Consider the following 16,654-nt stretch of genomic DNA (forward strand, 5'->3'; position numbering starts at 1 on the left):
GGTGCATGTGAGAGAGAACATCATCTCTATAGCCAGGTTAGATAGGTTTTATGTTTTTGAGCATCAATCTCAGGTCTGTAAATCAAGTGTGATAACTCCAGTGGGATTTTCTGATCATTGTTTAATAACAGAGGTGGTGTTCATTAACGATGTAAAACCTAAAAGCGCATATTGGCATTTTAATATAACTTTATTGAGTGATGCTCACTTCAGGAAATGTTTCAGTATTTTTTGGGAGAGGTGGAGGGCTCAAAAGGCCAGTTTTGTATCCCTTCAACAATGGTGGGATATAGGAAAAATCCAGATTCAACAATTTTGTAATCAATACACGAGGAATGTCACCAAGGATATCACCAGATCAATGAAAGCCCTAGAGATTGAAATAGTGGAACTCATGACGTTGGTTGAGACCACAGGAGATCGAGGCCATACTCAGGCCCTCAAGAGGAGAAAAGCTGCATTGGCAGATCTGCTGGGTATCAGAGCACAGGGGGCACTGGTGAGAAGTAAATTTCAGGGCATATCTGAAATGGATGCCTCATCCAAATTTTTCTTTGGTTTAGAGAAAAAGAATGGACAAAGAAAAATTATTCATTGTCTCAAATCAGCTGTTGGACAAGAGCTCACTAGCCCTAGTGAAATTAGAAAGAGGGCAGTAGAGTTCTATGCTGAGCTCTACAAGTGTGAGTACAAAGAGGACAAAACAGTGACACAGCAGTTCTTTGATGGGCTCCCAAAGGTGCCTGCAGAAGCTCAGGTTGAGCTTGAGCAACCATTGTCTTTGCAGGATTTATACACTGCATTAAATGGCATGGAAAATGGAAGGGCACCAGGCATTGATGGGCTTCCCGTTGACTTTTTTAAGTCTTTTTGGGCTATGTTGGGAGAGGATTGGTTAGAAGTAGCTAATGATAGTTTAACCGGAGGGTTACTACCAATAAGCTGCAGAAGGGCTGTCCTCACCCTACTGCCCAAAAAGGGTGACCCGAGGGAGGTGAAGAACTGGAGGCCGGTGGCTTTATTGTGTACTGATTATAAGATATTGTCAAAGGCTTTGTCCAACAGGCTGAGGGAGGTGATGGGGCAAATCATACATACGGATCAGTCCTACTGTGTTCCTGGCAGGCAGATAGGGGATAACATTTCTCTGATTCGTGATTTTTTGGACGTCTCTAGGGCTATTGGGTTGGATGCTGGTCTAATTTCAATTGATCAGGAAAAGGCATTTGACCGAGTTGAACATCAATATTTATGGCACACGTTTGAGGCGTTTGGGTTCAGCTCTGGTTTTATTGCCATGATAAAGGTGATATATGGTGACATTGAAAGTGTATTGAAAGTTAACGGTGGTTTGAGTGCTCCTTTTAAAGTGTGTAGAGGTATTAGGCAGGGATGTTCTATGTCTGGGATGTTATATGCTATTGCTATAGAGCCACTACTAAATAGCATTAGAAGTCGCATTGCAGGGGTGTGCCTTTCAGAGGATATTCCTCCTATTCGTCTTTCAGCCTATGCTGATGATGTAGTTGTGCTAGTGAAAAATCAAGCGGAGGTGGATAGCTTGAGTCTAATGGTTGATCGTTTTAGGGGAATATCCTCTGCAAAGGTAAATTGGGAAAAGAGTTGTGCTTTACAGATTGGAGAATGGTCTGGAGGGATCATGGCTTTGCCAGGGGGGCTAGAATGGTGTAAGGGAGGTTTTAAGTATCTTGGAGTGTACCTAGGAGATGAGGGGACTATGGAAAACAATTGGAGTGGGGTGGTTGAAATGGTGGAAGGGAGGATGAGGAGATGGCGTTGGTTACTATCTCGTATGTCATATAGAGGGCGCACTATTATAGTTAACAATGTGATTGCCTCTGCACTGTGGCATCGGTTGTCAGTTTTAGAACCACCATCTGGCCTTCTGGCTAAGATACAGGCAATTATTGTGGATTTCTTTTGGGATAAATATCACTGGGTTCCACAAAGTGTTTTGTATTTGTCAAAAGAGGAGGGGGGACAAGGTCTTGTACATCTTGCTAGTAGGGCTGCTGCTTTCCGGTTTCAGTTTATTCAAAGGCTGCTTTATGGACCGGAAAATGTGGTGTGGAGAGGGGTGGCAGGTCTTATATTACAGAGGGTTGGAGGATTAGGTTTAAAGAAGGCTTTATTTCTGGTTGATAGTAGCCAGATTTCTAGGGAGGGAGTACCTCCGTTTTATAGAGGCCTTCTCAGAGTGTGGAGCATAATGAAGGTGTCCAGAAGAACTTCAGCGGAGTCAGTGCATTGGCTGTTGGAGGAACCTCTGGTGTATGGGGCAAGACTGGAATGTACAACTGCAGCTGTTCCACATTTCTCCAAGATTCTGGTGAAGGGGAAAATCATCACCTTAAGACAGTTAATGGCCATGGCTGGGCCCGCCTTAATGGATGGAAGAAGGGTGGCAGAACATTTGGGGATGAGGTCGGAAAGGATTGTCGGACAAATGCTGGGGAGCTGTAGGAAGGCTCTGTCAGCGGAAGAATGGGATATGCTTAGTAGCCACAAGAAGAAGGTGCAAGATGAAGACGTCTCATTTCCAAAACTAGGGATTACACCAAATATCCCAGAGTCAGAAAGAAAGACGTTATTGCTGGATTTGAGAGGGTTGGAGGAGGTGGGTTTGGATGAGGTAAATGGGAAGGAATTGTAGAACTTCAGCGGAGTCAGTGCATTGGTGTGTCAAGGTGTTGAATAAAGATAAATTGAAAAATAGAAAAGATACTCCATGGAGGGTAAAATTGGGCATTGATGACAAGGTAAAGCCAGCATGGAGAGCACTGTACAAACCACCGTTACAAAAGGGTACTGGTGATATGCAATGGAGGGTTTTACATGGCATCATTGCAGTTAATGCTTTTGTATCTGTTATTAACTCAGATGTTAGAGATGGATGTCCTTTTTGTAATATAAGAGAAACCATTTTTCACTGTTTTATGGAGTGTGAGAGGATAAAACCGCTATTGGAAATGTTGGAATCTTTGTTTAAAGCTGTAGGGGAGTTTTTCAATAACACTGTTTTTATTTTGGGGTTTCAATATAGTAAACAACAGAAAAGAAAATGTCAAATGTTAAATTTTATTTTGGGACAAGCTAAGATGTCAATTTTTCTGAGTAGGAAACATAAGATAGAAACGGGATATGGGCAGGATGTAAGATGTGTTTTTAAAGGTTTAGTGAAAGCAAGAATAAAAGTAGATTTTGAGTTCTTTTCAGCTGTAAAAGATCTCCTATTATTTGAGGAGAAGTGGGCCTACGAAGGAGCGCTTTGTTTTGTAGAGGAGGGGAAATTATTTTTTGCTGCTGAAATAAGTTGAATGTATATGTTATGTATTTATTTTTGTTTAGGAATTACATTTGTTATTTCATTTCTGAAAAGGCAGTGTGTCATTATTTATGTTAACACTTGAGTAAAAAATAAAGGTTTTATAAAAACTCAAAACTCTCTCTCTCTCTCTCTCTCTCTCTCTCTCTCTCTCTCTCTCTCTCTCTCTCTCTCTCTCTCTCTCTCTCAATTCAATTCAATTCAATTCAATTCAAGGGCTTTATTGGCATGGGAAACATGTGTGAACATTGCCAAAGCAAGTGAGGTAGACAACATACAAAGTGAAAATATAAAGTGAAAAACAACAAAAATTAACAGTAAACATTACACATACAGAGGTTTCAAAACAGTAAAGACATTACAAATGTCATATTATATATATATATACAGTGTTTTAACAATGTACAAATGGTTAAAGGACACAAGATAAAATAAATAAGCATAAATATGGGTTGTATTTACAATGGTGTGTGTTCTTCACTGGTTGCCCTTTTCTCGTGGCAACAGGTCACAAATCTTGCTGCTGTGATGGCACACTGTGGAATTTCACCCAGTAGATATGGGAGTTTTTCAAATTTGGATTTGTTTTCGAATTCTTTGTGGATCTGTGTAATCTGAGGGAAATGTGTCTCTCTAATATGGTCATACATTGGGCAGGAGGTTAGGAAGTGCAGCTCAGTTTCCACCTCATTTTGTGGGCAGTGAGCACATAGCCTGTCTTCTCTTGAGAGCCATGTCTGCCTACGGCGGCCTTTCTCAATAGCAAGGCTATGCTCACTGAGTCTGTACATAGTCAAAGCTTTCCTTAATTTTGGGTCAGTCACAGTGGTCAGGTATTCTGCCGCTGTGTACTCTCTGTTTAGGGCCAAATAGCATTCTAGTTTGCTCTGTTTGTTTGTTAATTCTTTCCAATGTGTCAAGTAATTATCTTTTTGTTTTCTCATGATTTGGTTGGGTCTAATTGTGCTGTTGTCCTGGGGCTCTGTAGGGTGTGTTTGTGTTTGCTTAGGGGACTCTTCTCCAGGTTCATCTCTCTGTAGGTGATGGCTTTGTTATGGAAGGTTTGTGAATCACTTCCTTTTAGGTGGTTGTAGAATTTAACGGCTCTTTTCTGGATTTTGATAATTAGTGGGTATCGGCCTAATTCTGCTCTGCATGCATTATTTGGTGTTCTACGTTGTACACGGAGGATATTTTTGCAGAATTCTGCGTGCAGAGTCTCAATTTGGTGTTTGTCCCATTTTGTGAAGTCTTGGTTGGTGAGCGGACCCCAGACCTCACAACCATAAAGGGCAATGGGCTCTATGACTGATTCAAGTATTTTTAGCCAAATCCTAATTGGTATGTTGAAATTTATGTTTCTTTTGATGGCATAGAATGCCCTTCTTGCCTTGTCTCTCAGATCGTTCACAGCTTTGTGGAAGTTACCTGTGGCGCTGATGTTTAGGCCAAGGTATGTATAGTTTTTTGTGTCTCTCTCTCTCTCTCTCTCTCTCTCTCAATTCAATTGACTTTATTGACACGGCAAGTTCATTATTACTTACATTGTCAAAGTATACATACCGAAAAATATAAACAAAATGAAAACATATAACAAGATGGGAAATATTATTGACATTACTTTGCACTTTTCACTGGCTGTCCCTCAGGTTGTGGCAGGAGGACACATATTTGGCTGCCAAAATTGCATATTTTGGCTTTTCACCCAATAAATATTTGATTTTATTCTTCATCTTTTATAGTTTCAAATTCTTTGTATTTAGTTATAATTTTGGGAAATAAATATTCTCTTAGGTCTGAGTATTTGTCACAGTGTAATAGGAAATGCAGCTCTGTCTCTAGCTCTCCCCCTGGAGCAGAGTGAGCACAGCCTGTCCTCTCTGGGCAGCCAGGTTTGTCTGTGACGACCGGTCTCTATAGCCAGACTGTGCTCACTGAGTCTGTACCTAGTCAAGGTTTTCCTCAGTTTTCTCTCAGTCACAGTGGTCAGATAGTCTGCCACCATGTACTGTCTGTTTAGAGCCAAATAGCATTGAAGTTTACTTTTTGTGGTGTCTTTCCAATAGGTGATATATTTTTATTTTTGTTTTGTGATGATTTGGTTGGGCCAGATTTTCTGAGTGCTGTCCTGAGGCTCTATGGGGTTGGTTTGGGGGTTGGCAATGTCTCTTGACATTGTAGAGCTGTGTGATGGAATGTTTTGGGTTGGTGAACTGAGCCTCAGAACCAGCTGGCTGAGGGGACTCTTCTCTTGACATTGTAGAGCTGTGTGATGGAATGTTTTGGGTTGGTGAACTGAGCCTCAGAACCAGCTGGCTGAGGGGACTCTTCTCTTGACATTGTAGAGCTGTGTGATGGAATGTTTTGGGTTGGTGAACTGAGCCTCAGAACCAGCTGGCTGAGGGGACTCTTCTCTTGACATTGTAGAGCTGTGTGATGGAATGTTTTGGGTTGGTGAACTGAGCCTCAGAACCAGCTGGCTGAGGGGACTCTTCTCTTGACATTGTAGAGCTGTGTGATGGAATGTTTTGGGGTCACTTGTTTTTAGATGGTTGTAAAATTTGATGGCTCTTTTTTTCTATTTGAATGAGGAGGGAGTATTGGCCCAATTCTGCTCTACTTGCTTTATTTTGAGTTTTTCTTTGCACTTGCAATACAGTCTTGCAAAACTCTGCATGCAGTATTTCAATTGGATGTTTGTCCCATTTGGTAAATTCATTATTAGAGATTGGACCCCATACTTCACTGCCATATAGAGCAATTGGTTCTTTAACTGATTGAAACATTTTGAGCCAGATTCTTATTGGAATTTAGATTTTGATGTTCCTTTTAATGGCATAGAATGCTCTTCTTGCTTTGTCTCTCAGCTCATTCACAGCCATGTGAAAGCTACCTGTGTTGCTGATATTTAGTCCTAGATATGTGTCGTTTTTGGTGTGTTCTAATAGAACTGTGTCCAAATATAATTTATATTTATATTATTTATATTATTTATATTTATATTATATATATTATTTCCTGACCTTTTTTGGAATATCATTATATTTGGGGTTTTCAGGTTAACGGTCAGAGCCCAGGTCTGACAGAACCTGTGCAGATGATCTAGGTGCTGCTGTAACCCCTCTTTAGTGGGAGACATCAGCACCAGGTCATCTGCGTACAGCAGACACTTGATTTCAGTGTTGTGTAGGGTGATACCAGGTGCTGCCGATTCTTCTAATGTTTTTGCCAATTCATTAATGTAGATGTTAAATAGTGTTGGACTTATTGGGCAGCCCTGTTTCAATCCACGTCCCTGAGAGAAGAAGTCTGTTTGCTTGTTGCCAATTTTAACCGCACATTTGACTGTACATTGATTTAATAGTATCATATGTTTTCCCTCCAATACCACTTTGTATTAGTTTATCAAAAAGACCTTTGTGCCAAATTGAATCAAATGCTTTCTTGAAGTCTACTAAACACGGGTAGATTTTTCCTTTGTTTTGGTTTCCTTGTTTATCAATTAGAGTGTGGAGGGTGTAAATGTGGGCTGTTGTACGATCATTTTTGGACATTTTTTAGAAATCCAATCTGGCTTCTCTCTCTCTGTCCCTCTCTCTCTCTATCTCTCTCTCAATTCAATTCAATTCAAGGGGCTTTATTGGCATGGGAAACGTGTTAAATTGCCAAAGCAAGTGAAGTAGATACTATACAAAAGTGAAATAAACAATAAAGTCTCTCTCTCTGTCCGTCTCTCTCTCTCTCTCTCTCTCTGTCCGTCTGTCTGTCTCTCTATCAGCGGCACCCAAGTTCACCAAGATCCCCGGGGACCAGATCGGGGTATCGGGGGGTGTTGCCTCGTTTGTGTGCCAGGCGTCAGGTGACCCCAAACCCATGGTCAACTGGAACAAGAAGGGCAAGAAGGTCAACTCCCAACGCATAGAGGTGAGTTAACACTATACTCCCAACGTATAGAGGTGAGTTAACACTATACTCCCAACACATAGAGGTGAGTTAACACTATACTCCCAACGTATAGAGGTGAGTTAACACTATACTCCCAACGTATAGAGGTGAGTTAACACTATACTCCCAACACATAGAGGTGAGTTAACACTATACTCCCAACACATAGAGGTGAGTTAACACTATACTCCCAACGCATAGAGGTGAGTTAACACTATACTCCCAACACATAGAGGTGAGTTAACACTATACTCCCAACGCATAGAGGTGAGTTAACACTATACTCCCAACACATAGAGGTGAGTTAACACTATACTCCCAACACATAGAGGTGAGTTAACACTATACTCCCAACACATAGAGGTGAGTTAACACTATACTCCCAACACATAGAGGTGAGTTAACACTATACTCCCAACGCATAGAGGTGAGTTAACGCTATACTCCCAGCTTATAGAGGTGAGTTAACACTATACTCCCAACACATAGAGGTGAGTTAACACTATACTCCCAACACATAGAGGTGAGTTAACACTATACTCCCAACACATAGAGGTGAGTTAACACTATACTCCCAACGCATAGAGGTGAGTTAACGCTATACTCCCAGCTTATAGAGGTGAGTTAACGCTATACTCCCAGCTTATAGAGGTGAGTTAACGCTATACTCCCAGCTTATAGAGGTGAGTTAACACTATACTCCCAGCTTATAGAGGTGAGTTAACACTATACTCCCAGCTTATAGAGGTGAGTTAACACTATACTCCCAGCTTATAGAGGTGAGTTAACACTATACTCCCAGTTTATAGAGGTGAGTTAACACTATACTCCCAGCTTATAGAGGTGAGTTAACGCTATACTCCCAGTTTATAGAGGTGAGTTAACGCTATACTCCCAGCTTATAGAGGTGAGTTAACGCTATACTCCCAGCTTATAGAGGTGAGTTAACACTATACTCCCAGCTTATAGAGGTGAGTTAACACTATACTCCCAACGTATAGAGGTGAGTTAACGCTATACTCCCAGCTTATAGAGGTGAGTTAACGCTATACTCCCAGCTTATAGAGGTGAGTTAACACTATACTCCCAACACATAGAGGTGAGTTAACGCTATACTCCCAACACATAGAGGTGAGTTAACACTATACTCCCAACACATAGAGGTGAGTTAACACTATACTCCCAACACATAGAGGTGAGTTAACGCTATACTCCCAACGCATAGAGGTGAGTTAACACTATACTCCCAACGCATAGAGGTGAGTTAACACTATACTCCCAACACATAGAGGTGAGTTAACGCTATACTCCCAACACAAAAAAAAGAAACACTGTACACCTGGTGACGGTGTCAGCGTGCACTGCACCCGGCCCTCCACAGGAGTCGCTAGAGCGCGACAAGAACATCCTTGTCGGCCAAACCCTCCCCTAACCCGGACTATGCTGGGTCAATTGTGCGCTGCCCCATGGGTCTCCCAGTTGTGGCCGGCAGTGACAGAGACTGGACTCGAACCAGGATCTCTAGTGGCACAGCTATCGCTGTGATGCAGTGTCTTAGACCACTGCGCCACTCGGGAGGCCCTACTATTTATATTTTTGACAATTTTTACTTTTACTGCACTCCATACATTTTCCCTGACACCCAAAAGTACTCGTTACATTTTGAATGCTTAGCAGGATACGAAAATTGTCTAATTCAAGCACTTATCAAGAGAACAACCCTGCTCATCCCTACTGCCTCTCATCTGGCAGAATCATTAAACACAAATTCTTCATTTGTAAATTATGTCTGAGTGTTGGAGTGTGCCCCTGGCTATCCGTATATTTAAAAACAAGAAAACCGTGCCTTCTGGGTTTCTTAATATAAGGAATTTGAAATTAATTATACTTTTTCTTTTGATACTTACATATATTTTTAACCAAATAGTTTTAGACTTTTACTCAAGTAGTATTTTACTGGGTGACTCACTTTTACTTGAGTCATTTTCTTTTAAGGTATCTTTATTTTTACTCAAGTATGACAATTGGGTACTTTTTCCACCACTCATATTAGTTTCTTTTTGTTGGGGGGGGGGGTTCCCAATTCTCCTTCTTGGTCCTTCGTGGTCGTGCCTGGTTAATCACCTGGTTTCTGGCTCTTCCTGGTTCTATCTACTAGTTTCTCTTTCCTCTTGTTTTCCTCCTCATTCCAAGTGGTTTCCTGACTGGTTCTCTACTGACTGTTTCCTGACTGGTTCTCTACTGACTGTTTCCTGACTGGTTCTCTACTGGCTGTATCCTGACTGCTTCCTATCTCTTCCTCTCTCCTAGACAATAGAGTTTGATGATGGAGCGGGGGCCGTACTGAGGATCCAGCCTCTCAGGGCCCCCCGAGATGAGAATGTCTATGAGTGTGTGGCCCGCAACAGTGAGGGAGATGTGGCCACCACTGCCAAGCTCGCCATCATACGAGGTGAGTGTGTGTGTGTGTGTGACTGAGATCCTCTTCTTCTTCATGATCATCTTCATTAATACTGTCCATTTTAAGCACACACATCTTGCACACACACACACACAAACACACACACACAGCTGCCCATGGTCTCTCCCTTCGTTCCCTTCACTGCCAACACAAGACGTAACAAACACCATGCTTACACACCCTTCTATAACAGGAAAGAAGCAGCTGTTCTTTTAAGTCTGGGAGTTGGCGTGAGTTAGTGTTGTTTGGCTGTGTTGAGGGCCAGTTAACTGGTGTGCGTGTGATTTAGACTACGGCTTCTCTCTCATAATCACTTAATTCGTTCTCTTCCTAGACCAAGATGGTATGAGTCTAATGCAGCCTGTCGCCTCAGTGCTAAGCTAATCTAATGTACTCTCTATAGTGCTAAGCGCTAGGCTAGCTGTTGGCTGGAATTGGCTGTACGCCCAGGAGCTGTGGACCGGGCCTCGGCCCAACACAGGGGAGAGGGACAGAGAGAGGGAGAGGGAGAGATGGAGGGATGTTATATCGACTCATTTTTACATAGGAAAGCAGAGGATTAGGACCGCGCTAGGATTGGAACCCATTTCTTAAGGAGGGAGGAAGAGGGATGGAGGGATTGAGGGATTGAGAGAGGGATACACAGCAGGATGAGGGGAGGAGAGAGACGTGGAGTGGGGGATAGGGGGTGGAGTGGGGGATAAGGGGTGGAACAACAAGAGTGGGGATGGAGAGTGACAGAAGAGATAGAAAGAAGAGAGGATGTAGAGAGGGAGGGAGAGAGGGGTTGATTTGTCAGCCTTGGTGTTTCAGCAGAAGGCTGGTAGCCTGGGAAATATTATCTTGTCCATCTGTTAGGCCTGTCATCACACAAACACACTCAATCCCCACTCTGTGTCTGTGGGACATTACTACAAAAACTGTATAGCCCTTCACGTGTGTGTGTGTGTGTGTGTGTGTGTGTGTGCGCGTGTACATTCTGAATTTGAACTCTGGCCTCTTAATTAAGCCCCTTCTTTTGCCATGGCCTTAAGTGTTTCCCAGAGGTGTCGACAGACAGGTAACTGCTAACTCTAACCCTTTCCCAGAGGTGTAGACAGACAGGTAACTGCTAACTCTAACCCTTTCCCAGAGGTGTAGACAGACAGGTAACTGCTAACTCTAACCCTTTCCCATAGGTGTAGACAGACAGGTAACTGCTAACTCTAACCCTTTCCCAGAGGTGTAGACAGACAGGTAACTGCTAACTCTAACCCTTTCCCAGAGGTGTAGACAGACAGGTAACTGCTAACTCTAACCCTTTCCCAGAGGTGTAGACAGACAGGTAACTGCTAACTCTAACCCTTTCCCAGAGGTGTAGACAGACAGGTAACTGCTAACTCTAACCCTTTCCCAGAGGTGTAGACAGACAGGTAACTGCTAACTCTAACCCTTTCCCAGAGGTGTAGACAGACAGGTAACTGTTAACTCTAACCCTTTCCCAGAGGTGTAGACAGACAGGTAACTGCTAACTCTAACCCTTTCCCAGAGGTGTAGACAGACAGGTAACTGCTAACTCTAACCCTTTCCCAGAGGTGTAGACAGACAGGTAACTGCTAACTCTAACCCTTTCCCAGAGGTGTAGACAGACAGGTAACTGCTAACTCTAACCCTTTCCCAGAGGTGTAGACAGACAGGTAACTGCTAACTCTAACCCTTTCCCAGAGGTGTAGACAGACAGGTAACTGCTAACTCTAACCCTTTCCCAGAGGTGTAGACAGACAGGTAACTGCTAAATCTAACCCTTTCCCAGAGGTGTAGACAGACAGGTAACTGCTAACTCTAACCCTTTCCCAGAGGTGTAGACAGAGGTGTAGACAAACAGGTAATCGTAAAGTATTCAGACCCCTTTACTTCTTCCACATTTTGTTACATTACAGCCTTATTCTAAAATGAATTTAAAAAAAATATCCCTCATCAATCTACACACAATCCCCCATAATGACAAAGCAAAAACTGTTTTTTAGAAATGTTTGCAAATGTATTAAAAATAAAAACTGAAATATCATGTTTACAGAAGTATTCAGACCCTTTACTCAGTACTGTGTTGAAGCACCTTTGGCAGCAATTACAGCCTCGAGTCTTCTTGGGTACATGCTTGGCACACCTGTATTTGGGAAGTTTCTCCTATTCTTCTCTGCAGATCCTCTCAAGCTCTGTAAGGTTGGATGGGGAGCATCGCTGCACAGTTATTTTCAGGTCTCTCCAGAGAGGTTCAATCGGGTTAAAGTCTGGGTTCTGGCTGGGCCACTCAATGACATTCAGAGACTTGTTCTGAAGCCACTCCTGTGTTGTCTTGGCTGTGTGCTTAGGGTTTTTGTCCTGTTGGAAGGTGAACCTTCGCCCCACTCTGAGGTCGTGAGTGCTCTGGAGCAGGTTTTCATCAAGGATCTCTCTGTACGTTTCTCCGTTAATCTTTATCTCGATCCTGACTAGTCTCCCAGTCCCTGTCGCTGAAAAACATCTCCACAGCAGGATGCTGCCACCACCATGCTTCACCGTAGGGATGGTGCCAGGTTTCTTCCAGACGTGACACTTGGCTTTCAGTCCAAAGAGTTAAATCTTGGTTTCATCAGACTAGAGAATCCTCTTTCTCATGGTCTGAGAGTCCTTTAGGTGCCTTTTGGCAAACTCCAAGTGTCTAGACCCTCTGCCATAAAGACCTGGTTGGTGGAGTGATGCAGAGATGCTTGTCCTTCTGGAAGGTTCTCCCATCTCCACAGATGAACTCTAGAGCTCTGTCAGAGTGACCATTGTGTTCTTCTCCCCCGATTGCCCAGTTTGGCCGGGCGGCCAGTTCTAGGAAGAGTCTTGGTGGTTCTAAACTTCTCCCATTTAAGAATGATGAAGGCCACTGTGTTCTTGGGGCCCTTCAATGCTGCAGAACATTTTTGGTACCCTTCCCCAGATCTGTGCCTCGACACAATCGGAGCTCTCCGGGCAATTCCTTTGACCTCATGGCTTGGTTTTTGCTCTGACATGCACAGTCAACTGTGGGATCTTATATAGACAGGTGTGTGCCTTTCTAAATCATGTCCATTCAATGGAATTTACCACAGGTGGACTCCAATCAAGTTGCAGGAACATCTCAAGGATGGACAATGGAAACAGGACGCACCTGTGCTCAATTTCGAGTCTCGTAGCAAAGGGTCTGAAAACTTAAATAAGATATTTCAGTTTTTTATTTGTAAAATATTCTCAACCTGTGTTCGTATGGTGTATTGTGTGAAGACTGATGAGGGGAAAATAATAGAATAAGGCTGTAACGTAACAAAATGTGGAGAAAGGGAAGGGGTCTGAATACTTTGTGAATGCACATTAAGCCCATACACAAATCAAATTCACTTCAAATCAAATACAATTTCATATAACAGTGAAATGCTAATTTATGGATAATTTTCCAACAATGCAGACAATTTAATTACATTTTTTAATAACCTGTAAAAATCACATCCATAGCATAACTCCTATTCTTTCTCTAAAGGTTTATAAGATCATATAACACCTTGTATTGCTTGGCCAGTCCTGGCTCTCTCTCCCCATAGACAGTGGGTGGGGTATGGGTTACATTGGCCAGTCCTGACTCTCTCTCCCCATAGACAGTGGGTGGGGTATGGGTTACATTGGCCAGTCCTGACTCTCTCTCCCCATAGACAGTGGGTGGGGTATGGGTTACATTGGCCAGTCCTGACTCTCTCTCCCCATAGACAGTGGGTGGGGTATGGGTTACATTGGCCAGTCCTGACTCTCTCTCCCCATAGACAGTGGGTGAGGTATGGGTTACATTCCCAGCTCTCTTTTCAAGCTATTTAAGGCTTTATAAGATCGCGAAGAGTAGCACCTTTTAATGGCTGCCGTTCTGACTGTCTCCCTGTGGGATGTACCCTACAGAAGCGTTGTGGTTGGCCACAGTAGGAAGTAAGCTACTCCTTAGCTTGACTGCTAATGGAGGCCGGCTTCTGTAGCAGGCTATGGTAACTGGGGTCGGGCAGAGGAGATATCTCATTTAGACACTCACACCTCTCTCTCCTTCACTCCATTGCTCGCCAGCTCTCTGAGTATTTATTTGGTCAATGTGTCAGTGTATAATGTCTGTTGTTTGTAATAGTGTGTTATATGTGACAATGTGATTCTATTATACGTTTTGTTTGAATGTTGAGATCCTAATAAAATACCATCTCTGTCTCCACCTAGCTAGCTCTACCAAGCTACAGTATACCATCCCTCTGTCCCTCTGTCCGTCTGTCTAACTCTCGCACTCTCCCTCTTCCCCTATCTCTCGCTCCCTCTCTTTTTCTCCCTCTTCCCTCTCTCTCTCTGGACACTGTGTTTTCGTAGTGCTTGGCCTAGAGGAGGTTTTAGTATCTGCACTTCTGCATGTTTTTAACCTCCGGTGGGCGAGAGATTCTCATCGCTGTAGAAATGTGTGTGTGTTTGTGTATGCTAATACATGATTACCAAGGAAGGAAGGGAGGTAGGGGGTAGCAGGAAGGGTGGAAGGGAGGTAGGGGGTAGCAGGAAGGGAGGTAGGGGGTAGCAGGAAGGGTGGAAGGGAGGTAGGGGGTAGCAGGAAGGGTGGAAGGGAGGTAGGGGGTAGCAGGAAGGGTGGAAGGGAGGTAGGGGGTAGCAGGAAGGGTGGAAGGGAGGTAGGGGGTAGCAGGAAGGGTGGAAGGGAGGTAGGGGGTAGCAGGAAGGGTGGAAGGGAGGTAGGGGGTATCAGGAAGGGTGGAAGGGAGGTAGGGGGTATCAGGAAGGGTGGAAGGGAAGGTTTTCTACCACTACAACATATCTTTCTACATAGTTTGTCTGATCAGTGATTCCCCTAGAGTGTTCCTTGGCGAGATGCAGAGGTCCCTGATGCATTCAGGACTGCAAGCACCAAAACGTTCAACTGAGACTGTCGGCCAATATATTTACGTGGGCGGTAACAGAGCTTGTCAGGGGAGTGAGGGAAAGTTAAAATGATAGGAGGCGGATCAACTCTGCAAACCGACTTGTGATTTGGATGCTTGTGTACAATATGGTATGTGTTTATGTGTTATTCATCTCAGATACCACTTGTCTGCTTTCACGAGACTAATGTGTTATGTGTGCAGACCGATTTTATTTGAACATGGCCTAGCCCTAGTCTCTAGTGGAAAAATAATATGATATTAGTATGTGCATGTAGGGGTTGTGCATTGTCTGTGGCAGTAGGGAGTATGTGGGACTAAGTCGTATGTATGGATGAGAGACACACCACACTGTGGGTTTGTAGACAGATAGATGTATGAGATTAAAGACTGAGAGCATCATTTCCATAAAGAGAACATTATCATTTAAAGTTTTTCCCCAAAGCTCTTTAGTCTCTTTTAAGTTGACACTATGAGGTAGAGAATTACTGCCCCAGATGACACCGAAGTGGAGAAGGATCATACTCAATCAGGGTTTCCCCTAGGTTTGTTTTCAGGCACATTTTCTATTGAACTAACCTTTTTTTGTGTGCATGTGCTAATGTGAATTTGTGTCTGTGTGTTTGTGTTGTGCATTTGTTTGTCCAAGTGTGTGTTTGCGCCATGATTTAATGTTTGCTTGCCTTGTTTGTGGTTGGTTCTGCTATAAGCAGGCATGCTTCCCTGTGCAAACACAATCAGGCCAGGATTAAGGCTGCTAGCCTCCAGTCAGAACCCTAGAGGAAAACATTGGCCGCTACCCGCCAAGTCCCTAGTATGAAAAACTGCTGTCACACAGGCGGGCACACACACACGCGCACAAACACACTCTTTCAAGTCTTTGCAAAGCGTTCTGTTAGGTTCTGAATAAACAGAGTAAAAACTCACAGACAACTAGAAAAAGCTCAAACCAAGTTTATTCAACCACTGGGTCATACAGCTACAAAGACAACATAGAGTCACACAAACACATCTTTACACCTCCCAGCTAGGCCGAGTCATCCCCTTGATGCATAGCATAGACTCTCTTTCTCTGTTGTTAGGCAGACACAGTAGGTTCCTCTTACTTAGGCCTGGGCAACTCCAGTCCTCGGGGGTCTGATTGGGGTCACACTTTTTCCCCAGCCCCAGCTAACACACCTGACTCCAATAACCAACTGATCATGATCTTCAGTTAAAAATCCAATTAGTTTGAATCAGCTGTTTGCTAGGGATGGAGAAGGTGTGACACCAATCAGACCCCCGAGGACTGGAGTTGCCCAGGCCTTGTGGCTTACTGGTATTGTCATGGCCATGCCTAAGTGGTATTGTCATGGCCATGCCTAAGTGGTATTGTCATGGCCATTTTAAACATTTATTGGAGGATTTGTATTTTTGTATTGCTTGTAACTGTTTTGGGTAATGCAAGTTCTTGTGCTGTTAGGGGAATAACCTGTTAGGGGAATAACCTGTTAGGGGAATAACTTGTTAGGGGAATAACCTGTTAGGGGAATAACCTGTGAGGGGAGTAACCTGTGAGGGGAGTAACCTGTTAGGGGAGTAACCTGTTAGGGGAATAACCTGTTAGGGGAATAACCTGTTAGGGGAATAACCTGTTAGGGGAATAACCTGTTAGGGGAATAACCTGTTAGGGGAATAACCTGTTAGGGGAGTAACCTGTTAGGGGAATAACCTGTTAGGGGAATAACCTGTTAGGGGAATAACCTGTTAGGGGAATAACCTGTTAGGGGAATAACCTGTTAGGGGAGTAACCTGTTAGGGGAATAACCTGTTAGGGGAATAACCTGTTAGGGGAGTAACCTGTTAGGGGAGTAACCTGTTAGGGGAATAACCTGTTAGGGGAGTAACCTGTTAGGGGAGTAACCTGTTAGGGGAATAACCTGTTAGGGGAATAATCTGTTAGGGGAGTAACCTGTTAGGGGAGTAACCTGT

General features: G+C 43.5%; 1 protein-coding gene across 5 annotated transcripts in view; it reads left to right on the plus strand.

The window, feature by feature from the left end:
- Window positions 1–16,654, plus strand: part of LOC110530680 (receptor-type tyrosine-protein phosphatase S) — a 138,940-nt gene that overhangs the window by 29,064 nt on the left and 93,222 nt on the right. For all 5 annotated transcript variants that reach the window (XM_036986334.1, XM_036986332.1, XM_036986330.1 and 2 more), the window contains exons 4-5: window positions 7,125–7,270; window positions 9,602–9,743. In XM_036986334.1, coding sequence (XP_036842229.1) covers window positions 7,125–7,270; window positions 9,602–9,743 — 288 coding nt within the window. The remainder of the gene's footprint in view (window positions 1–7,124; window positions 7,271–9,601; window positions 9,744–16,654) is intronic.

This window comes from Oncorhynchus mykiss, chromosome 8 (assembly GCF_013265735.2).
Source record: "Oncorhynchus mykiss isolate Arlee chromosome 8, USDA_OmykA_1.1, whole genome shotgun sequence".
Taxonomy (NCBI): Eukaryota; Metazoa; Chordata; class Actinopteri; order Salmoniformes; family Salmonidae; genus Oncorhynchus; species Oncorhynchus mykiss.